The 11,903-nt window shown below is 62.8% G+C and overlaps 1 protein-coding gene across 6 annotated transcripts in view; it reads right to left on the minus strand.

The window, feature by feature from the left end:
- The window catches only part of RBFOX3 (RNA binding protein, fox-1 homolog (C. elegans) 3), a 223,330-nt gene that overhangs the window by 17,313 nt on the left and 194,114 nt on the right, over positions 1-11,903 (minus strand). For all 6 annotated transcript variants that reach the window (XM_008576161.1, XM_008576164.1, XM_008576165.1 and 3 more), the window contains exons 2-3: positions 9,003-9,257; positions 926-1,063 (exon numbers count right to left, since the gene is read on the minus strand). In XM_008576161.1, the coding sequence (XP_008574383.1) occupies positions 926-1,063; positions 9,003-9,224 (360 nt within the window). In that variant the 5' untranslated portion in view covers positions 9,225-9,257. The remainder of the gene's footprint in view (positions 1-925; positions 1,064-9,002; positions 9,258-11,903) is intronic.

Here is an 11,903-nt window from a genome sequence, read left to right on the forward strand (position 1 = left end):
GGAGTGTAGCGCAGGCAGGGGCAGGTAAGTTTGGGTGAGAGAGGGAAGGGAGGGGAGAAACCTGGCCAGGCCGCATGTCCTCTGTGTCAGGGCAGGCCCGGGAGCCTGGGGGGCTGTCCTGTGCCCAGCAAGGCTACCTGGCTGCTGCCTCTACCCCACCCACTCAGCAGTCCAGCACCCTGTGGGTGTCAGCACCTGCAAGGTGTCAAGTCCAGTGACAGAATAAAGCACCTACAGGACCCACAGGGAGCCTGCATGTTCCCAAAAGAACACTGCAACTGGCTGGGGAGCCCACAGTGCAAAACCCAGCAACAGGCCTGGAGAGTCCAGGAGGGGAAGCCTCACGAGCTTGCTTCCCACCCCTTGAGCATTTTCAAGTTGCCCCACCCAGGAACTGGGAGGACACAGGCCCAGAGAGGCTGAGTGCCTGGTCCCCAGGCACACGGCAGAGGCCAGGCTGGGGCCGTTGCTCTGTGTGAGGCCGGGAACTGGGCTGCCCCTCCAGGTGCCCTCTGATGGGGGATCAGGGAGACAGGAGTCAGAAGGTAGAGACAGGAGAGTAATAACCAAACTGGCTGCCAGGCCCTCGGGGACTCCGTGAAGCCCCTGAGGATAGGTGGTACAGGGGTAGCAGGCAGATTTCTGGCTGGGGAGCAGGAGGCTGGGGTTCGAGGGGCAGCCCCAACAGATCCCTCTATCCTGAGCTGGAGTCCTTCCTCCCTCCCCACCCCTGCCCCACAGATTCAGGTCCGAGCGGCGCTGGACCCAGGAGGGAGGCAGCCCGGGACCCTGGAGGCTCCCCGCATGGCAGAGGCAGGACACTGGGGGGACTGGTGTGCGGGTAGGAAGGCAGAGGCCGTGGGGAGCCCCTCTGGCCTCAGGGCCGCTGTGGGGGGTAGGGATGGATGGGCCTGCACACACTCACCCCGAACATTTGCCGCAGGTCAGGGTCCCTGAACCGAAAGGGGATGTTGGAGACATGGAGCCGCTTGGGCTGCTGCTTCTCTGTGGGGTCGGAGGGGTGGAGCGGCTGGCTGTCCGTCTGTGCCGCCTCGTCTGTCTGCTGCGGGGAGAGGACCCAGCTGTGGGGGTTGCCTTGTCTGTCAGCGCCTGCCCGCCCCCTCTGCCAGACGGAGGGGATCTAGAGAGCACATTCTCCCCCAGCCCTCGTGGCCTCGCCCGTCCCTGGGCCCGGGACCCTCAAGAGGATCTGGGCAGATTGTTCCCACGAAATGCACCCAGCAGCATCTCAACCCAGAGGGCCCCACGCCTTTGCCCAAGCCATGCCCATGAGGCTGCTTCCCCCGCCATCCCAGTGCCAGGCCTCTCTGGCCGGGTCTGTTCCCCTCGCCGCAGCTCAGGCCTGTCCACAGAGGCCCAGCCTCAAGGCCTCAGCCCCATGGACGACTCTGGTTCCCGAGTAAGTTCTGGGAATGCTGGGGCCATTCTGGCTTTCGATGCCCGATGATAAGTGAAGATGGATTCCAGAACCAGCCCCGGGCCCACACCTCCGTAGGGTGCTGACCCTTCACGGCCGTCTCCCCACAGGCTCCGCTCTGTTCTAGCTCTGCAGCTACCATGTAGAACCTTTGGGGGCCGCCTCCAGGAGCCTCCTCTACGGCACAGGTCAGCAGATGGGCTCCGAAACTTGGGTCTCAGAAAACAAAGCTGCCCATGTGCCAGCCCCCACCCCCAGCTCCCCATGAGGAGGAGGTCGGGACAAGGCCCCGGGCGTGGGGTGCGGTGTGTGCGAGGCTCTTCCTGCCTGGGCTGCTCCAGCGCATGAGCCATGTGCTCACTGCGAGGCTGGCCTTTGGCCTGGCTCGTCCTGACTGCATCCCTGGTGGCAACAACAGACAGGCACGCGGCAGGCGTCTCATCCATGTGGGCTGGTTGGATAGACAGAGGCCAGCCGATGGGGCGTCAGTCACCACGACCTGGCTGCTGGGCCTGACCCAGACTGCAGACCACCAGCCCTGCTACGTACCCCTGGCTGGGCAGCTGCACTGTGGGTAGCACTGGAGTGCTCGTGTCCAGGAGAGGTCTCGGTGGCCACAGACACAGGTGGGTGGAAGGACACCCCAGCTCCCGCCATGGGCTTCCTTTGAGGGGTCTCTCGCTGTGCCCGACTTCCCCAGTGGGGATGAGCTCAGCTGCCGTGGGGACCGAGCCTGGGCATGCACCTTCTGTTGGCTTCCGTCCCTTCCTGCTTCAATCTCCTGCTGCCCCCGGGGTTTTTGTGCGACCACCTCCCAAATACACTGCTTGCACTGGACTCCTCCACTCCAGGTCTGCCCCAGGGATGGGACATGGCTGATGGTGGGGGGCCTGGCTCCTGCTGAGCTGATCCTTTCTGTAGCAAAGGCAGAGGAGGTCAGGGTCCCCGGAGGCTACGCTGGAATTGGTACAAATGGAGGTGCTGGTGGCTGTGGCGGCCGGTGAGGCACAGGTGGCAAGAGGAGAGAAGCTGTGACAATAGATGTCCAGAGAGCAATTCCCAAGGGTCTCCAGGCAGTTCCCGGATTGCTGAAGCCACTTTCAGGTGGGTGTCCATCGCCAGCAACCAGAGGAGCACTGACAGGTATGACAGCCACCCAGTCAGGATGGTGATTGGGGCAGCCTGAGGTCACTGTGCCCAGGGCCTGGTCTCCAGTGGAGGAAATGGAGCCCAGGGGGTGGGGCCTCCTCCAAGGCCAGGCTGAGGCCAAGTGGCCAGAGATCAGTCTCTGGACTCCTGTCTGAGTGGCTGTCCAGCTCTCCCTGCCCCTCAGTGACCATCTTGGTTACCCTTTCTGGAAGGATGGGCCACTCCCCCACTTCTGCGCTCAGCGTGGAGGAATCTGATGAGGCTTCCGGGCAGCAGGTGCCCAGAGGTGAGTCACCACCTCCTGGGCTGCACAGGAATCGAGGAGCAACCTCCCCCACGCCTCAGCCTCTTCCCTGGTGACAGCCTGCAGAACCCAGTGGCGGGCTGGGAGTACGGTCCGAGGGAGCAGGGGTGTGGAGCCTCCTGCTCAAATGTCCCTACGATGCAGCTCTGCTTTCCTGCGCTGAGAAGTGACACACATCCACTCCATGGCGTGGGAAACCGCTGTCTTCGCGCTCGCCTGGATGATGAAAAGACCCGACAGGTCTCAGCACGTCAGCCATATGAAGCGTGTCTGGCCCAGTTCTGACGAATGTGTGTTCTCTGAGCACTATGTGTCCCCAAGGTGTGGGGCTGTCAGTGGAACCAGTGCCTTCCTAGTGTACCCGAGAGGGGGTGAGCGGCTGGGGCTGTCCGAGGCACTGGTGCCCTTAAGCTCTGGCAAGCTGGGCAGCTGTTCCTTGGAGTTCACTGACTGCTATCCCAGGAACCCATCACCGGGAGCTGGGCTTTGGCAGGGAGGCATGTGCAGTAGGAACAGCTGGCAGGGGCAGCAGGGCAGATAACAGCCTCTGGAGACTCCTGGTCTGGCCTGCACAAGATCCCTGCCTGTGACAGGCAACAAGATGACTTGGGCTCTACAGGGCTCTTTGGGGGAGCCAGAGATGCCCAGCAGCCCAGCTTCCCAGTGCTGCTGCCGTCCTCCTTGGTCCCAGTGAAGAATGCAAGCCTGTGCTAGACTCCAGTGGGGTCGATCATAGAACCACGGCAAAACCTCTCAAGCATCCGCTGATCTTGGCATAGGCCTGAGCCCCTCCATCCATGTAGTGCTCAGGGTGGGCATGGTGCCCCTGTCGAATCCCCTGTGCATTCCACACACCTGTGCCCTCAGCTGCTCTTGGGGACAGGTGACTTGAGTCACCAGGAACAGGGCATGCAATGCTGGCTTCAGACCAGCAGAGGGCAGCGGTCAGCATGGCCGGGACGGGGAAAGGGATCCACTCCCACCAGAAGGGCCGGGCGGGGACCATGGGTGGTGCTGATGCAGCCGGGGCCCCCGGCACCCTGCCCAAAGGCCCTAAAGGGGAGCAGCGAGGGCGAGGCAGGAGAACTGGGGCGATGAGGTGTGCGGGATGAGCCGTGCGCGGGGCCGGGGTACGGGAAGGGAGGGGCCCTGTCCCCCAGCTCAGCTGCGGACAGAGGCAGATAAATGGGTTCAATGACTGTAAAATTGTAAGATGTGCTGAGGAATCCCCGAGCATAACCTCACCCGCCGCCCAAGGGGAGACGGAGGCCGTCCTGCCATTTATCACAGCGGCGCAGGCAGCCGCAGCCGCTTTCCGAGGGGCTTCCTTTCCTTTCCTTTTATTTTATTTTTTTTAAAGCAATCTTTGTTCTGATTCTCACACGCAGAGGAAAGGAGACATCCGCAGCGACACCCCCGACCTCCCCCGCCGCCGCTGGCTTCTCTTCTGTGCCTTTCTCCACTGCCATGTCTGGTCCCAGCCATGATGGACCCCCAACCCCCATTCAAGGCCAGAGCCAGCGCCTGGTGGGCCGGGAGCAGGTCTGATGCCACCCTCGCCACCCTCGTAGGAGGCAGCACCCCCTCTGCCTGCGCCTCCCCCAGCTCAGCATGGAGAGGCCAAGAGAGTCGGCTCTGGGCAGGGGCCGGTGGGTCCACACGGGCCCAGGCAGCAGGCAGGACCCGGCGGCCGGTCGCAGGGACGGAGCCAAGCTTTGCTGACACGGCATGAGATGAGCTGGCTCCTGGAAATCTCCTTCCTCTCCTCCATCCTCTTCCTCCGAAGACCTCCTGGGCACTCAATGACCCAGTGTCAGCTCTGCTGGCCCGATGCGGCCAGCCCCGGTGAGCAGCCGGTTGGCCTTTGAGCAGGGGTTCTGCACATGTGGCCTTGAGCCATCCGCTAGGACTGTCTTCAGGGTCTGGGGTCACTGGGGCCTCTCCTCGATGGAGCTGTGCGCTCCCTCCTGGGCTCTGTTTGAGAATGACACACTGTACCAGGCACCTCTCCGGCACGGTGCTGGTGGCAGCAGCGGCTGACCGACCATGTCGCCTGCTTCCACCCACCAGCCGGGGTAGTGGCATCACGGCCAAGCCTCACCGTGGGGCCGACACCTCTTCTCTTCTGCTTTGCTCACGCCCAATTCCAAGCACGGCCCACCCCTTGCCCTTTCCTTAAGCCCTGAGAGGCGAGAACGCAGGGACCAGAGGCTGTGGCTCCTTCAGGAGGAGAGAGGGCCTCGGGCATGACTGGAGGTCCTCAGCTGCGACGAGGAGGCCCAAGTGGAAGACCAGAAGAGTGGGGGGAGTTTCCAAGAGGAGGCTTGGGCTGGACAAAGTGACCCTCCACGCACTGTTCTGGCACTTTCCATCCTCACGCCAGTCTCTCTTAGTCCGCTGAGGTTCCCTGGAGCACAGGGACCCTGAGTGACTGCTCCAGGGCGGCGGTCCCCCATCTACAGCTGCAGACCCTGGGGTCCCCTGGCCCGTCGTTGCCGTGATCGCACCCTGTACCCTCTGCTGCCTTTCGTCAAAGAGCACAGATGACGCCAGATGATAAGAGCGCGAGAGAAGGAATCCACGTGCAGCTGTCCTGGCCCTCCCGGCGGCTCGGCAGCCGGTCCCTCCTCCTCACGGAACGCGCAGCCCTGGCCCTACCAGCGCAGGGTCCTCTGCATGTCTGGACGGTGAACAGAGGTCTCCTAGGCAGAGAAGACAAGCTGCTTCCAGGAAACCAGTGCAGCTGGAAAGTCACTGGGGGTGGTTGGGAACCCCCTGGAGGGCAGGAGAGCATGGAAATCAGTGCCAGCCGTGTCCTCCATGGGATGCTTAGGGCCGAGGCCCTCGCAAGTCACAGCACTGCCAGTGGGCCAGTGGCCTGCAGCGCTCCCTGGCACCCCTCACGTCTCTGTCCACAGGCACAGCTGTGCCTCTGTTACTCAGGGGGCTTTGGGCATCTCGCTGGCATGATGGAGGTGTCAGGAAGGGCCCTGGATGGGCTGGGACACAGATTTCCCACTGATTCCCAGCTGGACACCCTCTTGAGGGCAGACGAGAAGGAAGAGGCCTGGTGGTTCCAGAAATTTCAGGAGACCCTTTCCTGAGTGGAGCCTGGGGTACATGTCTTTGGGGTGCTGGGGGTGGGGAGATGGGGCCCTTGAGGGCAGACGAGAAGGAAGAGGCCTGGTGGTTCCAGAAATTCCAGGAGAGCCTTTCCTGAGTGGAGCCTGGGGTACATGTCTTTGGGGTGCTGGGGGTGGGGAGATGGGGCCACAGCTCTCCCCCATCCACACCATTAGCCCCAGGTCCCGGGACGACATAGGCCGCCTGCATCAGCCCCTGGGCCTGGGCAGGAACCAGCCTTCTCAAGGCCTGCTCTGCGATGGCTACGGTGGGGCGGGTGATGTGGCTGCCGGATGGGCTCTCTGAGTGCCCTTTTCCTGCTGGGTTGGTCACACCTCCAGCCAGGGCAGCCTGCACTCACCAGCAGAAGGAAATCCCCTGGGCAGTGTCTGGGCCCACAGAGGGGCCCGACCTGGTGCTGACAGCAGGCACTCCAGGGCAGTGCCCGGGAGGGACTTCACAAGTGATGGGAAGAAGAGACCAGGGAACGTGGTGGCCACATGTGGGCCCTTGAGCATCATGGGAGTTCAAGGGGAGGCCCTGACCCAGGCCAGAGAGGGCAGGTGTGAGCAAAACTTGGAGCCCCACCTGCCACCACTGTCCCCCTGCTCACCCCCCCTGCCACCGCTGTCCCCCTCGATCCTAACACCAGGCAGCTTGGGGAAGGGCCAAGAGGAGCTGAGAGTCCTCCTAACATCCACAAGGAGGGCTGTGGGGACACCTGTCCTCACACAGAGGTGTCTGGCCTGCAGCTGTGAGAACGGGGCAGCTTCCCTGGGAAGCAGGCGGCTCCTAGAATCTTAAAACCGGACATGGCACCTGGTCCACCTCCCTCCCCAGGTGGGAAGTACCCCAAGGTCCAAGGACTCATGCACCCTAGAGTGGCCCAGGTCTTTGTGGGGCAGCTCTGGGGGTCTTCCAGGTCTTCCTGCTGCTGCAGATCCAGCGATTCCACCTGCATCCCTGTATTGTGCCTGGGGTCAGGGAGCATGACCATCTCTCCTCCGTATCCCTGGATGAAGAATCTGCCGACTACAACCCTGACCCCCTGTAGGACCTGCAGAGACCCAGCCTGAAGAAAGGAAGGTCAAGGCAGCCTGTCCATTGGGTGTCCTCTGGCCCAGGTCCTCCCCTGGGGAGGTACAGGGGCCATGACCCAAACGGCGAGCTCAACTCTCCCCTCTTGGTTGGGACGCTCTGCTCTTTGGATACAGCATTAGCTTTTTCAGCACCTGCTGTGCCTCGGGATCCTCTCCAGGGCCCGTGGACCCTTACAGGCAAGCTGGGCCTCCGCTTCTGACTTTTCTGTCCTTGGCTGGACAAGCAGAGGACAGGGCTGGGTCATTTCTTCCTTGTACCGCCAGTGCTAATCCAGCACCTGGCACACAGTAGGTGCTCAGCAAATGTCTGCCGAATGGAGAAAGGCTTTATGTGTGTCCTGGAAGGTGGTGTCTGGTGTCACTGGGGCAGGGTGGCTTCCAGGCTTATCTCTCTTGCTCAGCCATGAGTGATCGCTCCCTGCTTCATGTCTTCTGTGACTCTGACCGCCTTGACACCCTTCACCTGTCCCCAGGAGGCTGTCAGAGATCTGACCAGATACGCCTTCTCTACCAGAGTCCACAGAAGGAGACCCAGCCGCCTGGCCACGACTTGTTCACGGTGAACCCACTCTGGCTGCTGGGATCCCCTCTCTTTTCTGAGCACATGTGGGTCATGGGTTTGGTGATGCAGAACCAGAGCAGCAGGAAGTATGGTTTGGCTGCCGTTCTAGGGCCCGCGGGCCTGGCCTTTTCCATCTGCGGCCTGCAGCTGGAGGAGCCCGGGGGAGTCACGCTGCATCAGGATGCCGGGGAATGAAGTCTGACGGCTTCAGGGCAGCACTCCAGGCAGGGAGGAAGGGCACTGGCTGGCACCAGAGGAGGGTCAGGCCCAGCCCTGGGGGCAGCTGGGTGGGCTCCCTCCACAGGGAGCTTGGTGATGCCCACACGGGGAGGGGAAGGCGACATTTGCATCCACGTGGCAGCTTGGGAGCCGCCTGGACTGGGGCGGGGCTGAGGGGGCACAGCTCAGGAGGGCATCGGGAGGCCGCCGGGGAGGTGCCACTTCCAGGCAGTGCAGAGTGTGCTGGCCTACTGCCCAGCGCCCGCCTGCCAGCACAGCCAGCTACTGGAACGGAGCCAGCAGGGACAGTGGGTGAACCCACAGCCTCAGAGCAGGGTCGGGGGAAGACACCCGGAGAGGGACGGGGTCAGCAGGGGCTCTGGGGCGCAGTGGGGGCAGGCCTCGCAGCAGCCTGGTCTCCGGGAGGGGGCTGCCTGCCCAGGGAGCCCACCCCAGTCGGGCCGGCCACTCCTTCCCGGCTCCCCGTGCTCTCAGGAAACCTGAGAAGTGCAGGGCTCAGCACTTTTGCCCAGAGCTGCATTACAACCACATAATTGAAGCTATCTGATTGGAGGGCAGCCAAGCAGGTAGATTACAAGTGATTAGAAATGATAGGAGTGTCTGCAACCCAGGACGGCTCAGAGGGCCTTCAGCCGCCTCCCCGCCGCCCCCTCCAGCTTGCCCCCGTGACCCCGGGCCAGCCCAGGCCTCTGGTCCTGGCCATTTCCCTCACTTTCCATTAACAGGTTGCTGGCAGCTGAAGACACGTTGCCCATCTCCTAGAGGAAGTGAGGGTCTGCCGGGCCCAGCCAGAGGCCCCACCCCTCGGTGTCCTGCCGGCCGTCCCTCCACGGCACCTGCTCACCACAAACAGCCTTGGTGTCAGGTGACCAGGAACTTGAGGGCAGGGGCTGGGAGCACCTTTCCTGGAGGTGAGGACCCCAGGACCAGGAACCCCCTCCATAGGACTGCCCCAGTCCTATGGTGGGGCACACACAGGACCCCCCAGCCCCGCCACCCACCCTGCTTCGCTCATGCCCTCCTGGGCCACCCTTCTGCCCCATGAAGCTCCTGGGCTGGGCTGCGGGGTCGCCGGGGGTCCCTTACCGGCACTGTCTGGGTTCCGGCGATGGGCTGTGTGCTGGCCTCGGTGCCTGGCTGCTCGGGGTGGGTCTGTGCTGGTGTGTACAGGGTCATGCCGTGCTCTGGGGGGACCGGGGTCTGGCCCGAGTAGTCCTGCGTGGGGTGCGGCGGGGGCGGGGCGTACTCGGCAGGGATGCCGTTCTGTGGCGGAGGCGGGTACTGGGCAGGGGGGTAGGGCTGGGCCATCGCTTCAGGCGGAGCCGTGGCGTCCTGACTGCCCTGTGGAGGAGAGAGAGCAAGGCCTGGTTACAGTCTTGTCGCTTTCCCTGAGCCTGTGAGCGATGGCGCCTTTTGGCTGGGCAGAGATTTTCCAGAAGCCTCTGTGGTATCAGCACAGTCCTTTCAGCTGTATTTTCCAGGCCCTCGACGTGGGGGCTCCCCCAGCATGGGCGCCAGCTCAGGGCCGGGGGTGCTGGGGAGCCCAGGTCTGGAGTGAGACTCCCCCAGATGTGAATCCACTTACTCATGCCTGAGTATACGACTCAAGGTTCTTTTGTAACCCAACTAATTTAAAAAACATAACTACCTCATTGTGGGATCATCGCAAACTCACATGTGGTTGGAGAAAATAGCACAGAGCGACCCCGTGCACCTTCCACCCCGGGTCCCACCACGGCATCGCCACCAGGATCCTGACACTGAGCCGGGCACGATCAGCACAGGGACCCTCCTGCTGCCCTTCCAGCCAACCCGCCTCCTTGCCACCTCATTAAGGTTTCCGAGCCTCGCGTTTCTCACGGACAGCGAGACTAAGAGCACACTTCACAGCCGGCAGCGAGGACCCTTCGAGGTGACCGTGAGAAGCCTGACACGGAGCCTGCCCCCTGCTCCTGCCCTCCGCCTGCTGCCTGAGGAGGGTTGCCACCTCATTAAGGTTTCCGAGCCTCGCGTTTCTCACGGACAGCGAGACTAAGCGCACACTTCACAGCCGGCAGCGAGGACCCTTCGAGGTGACTGTGAGAAGCCTGACACGGAGCCTGCCCCCTGCTCCTGCCCTCCGCCTGCTGCCTGAGGAGGGGGAAAAACGCTCCCTCGACGCTGACCCCAGCCCCTCCTGTGGGCTGCTAGAAGCCCAGACCCTTAGCAGGGCCCCATAAGGCTCCAGGGCAGCAGTTCTCAAAGTGGGGTGCCCGGGCGCATGGCATCTGCCTCACCTGGGAGCACGTGAGCAGGTAATGCAGACTCGCAAGCCCAGTCCAGACCTCCTCCTTTGAAACTTGGGTGCTAGTTAGGACCACTGCTTTAGGGTATCAAAAGCTGCCCTGGTGGAAAGTGCTCCTGCCCCAGAGAAAGGGACTGGGTCTTTCATAGAGTCAGAGAGAGGGTGCAGGTGGAGGTGGGAGAGGGGTGGGGTNGTGAGAAGCCTGACACGGAGCCTGCCCCCTGCTCCTGCCCTCCGCCTGCTGCCTGAGGAGGGGGAAAAACGCTCCCTCGACGTTGACCCCAGCCCCTCCTGTGGGCTGCTAGAAGCCCAGACCCTTAGCAGGGCCCCATAAGGCTCCAGGGCAGCAGTTCTCAAAGTGGGGTGCCCGGGCGCATGGCATCTGCCTCACCTGGGAGCACGTGAGCAGGTAATGCAGACTCGCAAGCCCAGTCCAGACCTCCTCCTTTGAAACTTGGGTGCTAGTTAGGACCACTGCTTTAGGGTATCAAAAGCTGCCCTGGTGGAAAGTGCTCCTGCCCCAGAGAAAGGGACTGGGTCTTTCATAGAGTCAGAGAGAGGGTGCAGGTGGAGGTGGGAGAGGGGTGGGGTCCCGGCTGCTCTCGCACGCTGTCCTCCACTGCAGACACACCCCGGGACACAGGCCCCTCTGTGCAGGTAAGGCGCTGACCGCAGGCATCTGTGCTGGGAGAAAGGCCCCATCGCCTGAAAGGACTGAGGCCACTCCCACTGGAGCAGCCCACCCGAGTGGAAGGACGTCAGCACAGATGCGGACAGACCTGACACTCAGGGCCATCCGAGGGGGACGGGCAGGAGTCTGTGTCCTTGTTGAAGGTGGGGTTTGCTGAGGTGAGGGTGTGTGCGTGGTGGGGAGGCAGCGGCCCACCTCCTCGCAGCCTCCTCTCCCTGACCTCCCCACCGAAGCTCCGCAGCAGCCTGGAACCACACGCTTCATTCACACCATGGGTGCTGAGTGAGCACCTACTGCATGCACGCGCGAGGCTGGGGCTGCCTTGCAGGGCAGTCTTTCTCCTGCTTCCCTCCACGTCCGTAAGGCCCCCCATGCCTGGCATGCTCCTGTCCCCCCTCGGCCTGGTGGCCTCAGGTCTCAGGTGCAGCAGCTCCCTTACTGGGGAGGAACCCCTCATGTGCCCTGTGCTCCCACGGGCCCCTCACATGCTTTAAGCCTGGTCTCATTGTCCATCTCCCCCCACGAGGTGGGCGCTCCCCAGAGCATGTCGGGTCTTGGTCTCCACCGTGTCCTCCATTCGGTTACTACTTACTCACCCGACGACTGTCTACAGGTATCTGGAGGGTGCCAGGCCTGTGCCAGGGCTGGGGCTATGCTGGGGAGCAAGACAGACAGCCCCTGCCTTGTGGAGTGTGCAGTCCAGCAGGAAGGGAGGACTTCGGATGACAACTGCCCAGATGTCAAATCCACTGGTACAGCCGGCTCTGTGGCGGGGGCCGTCTCAGGGCCCACAACCCTGCAACAGACTCGCTGAGCCGTGAGCCTGATGAGCAGAAATCCTCTCCCCTCCTCTTCCTTTCCGTCCCTCAGCAAAGCCATGCACGCAGTCCCTTCCCTCTCTCTGCAGAGACTCTGACGCTGAGGTGGCACTTGAGCCTCTGAACAGGAGGGAACCCCACGCATGTGCGTGTGGACGCTCACACACATGCACCCCTTGCCAGAGGTTCCTGCC

This window comes from Galeopterus variegatus, unplaced genomic scaffold, assembly GCF_000696425.1.
Source record: "Galeopterus variegatus unplaced genomic scaffold, G_variegatus-3.0.2 Scaffold1302, whole genome shotgun sequence".
In the NCBI taxonomy this organism is placed as follows: domain Eukaryota; kingdom Metazoa; phylum Chordata; class Mammalia; order Dermoptera; family Cynocephalidae; genus Galeopterus; species Galeopterus variegatus.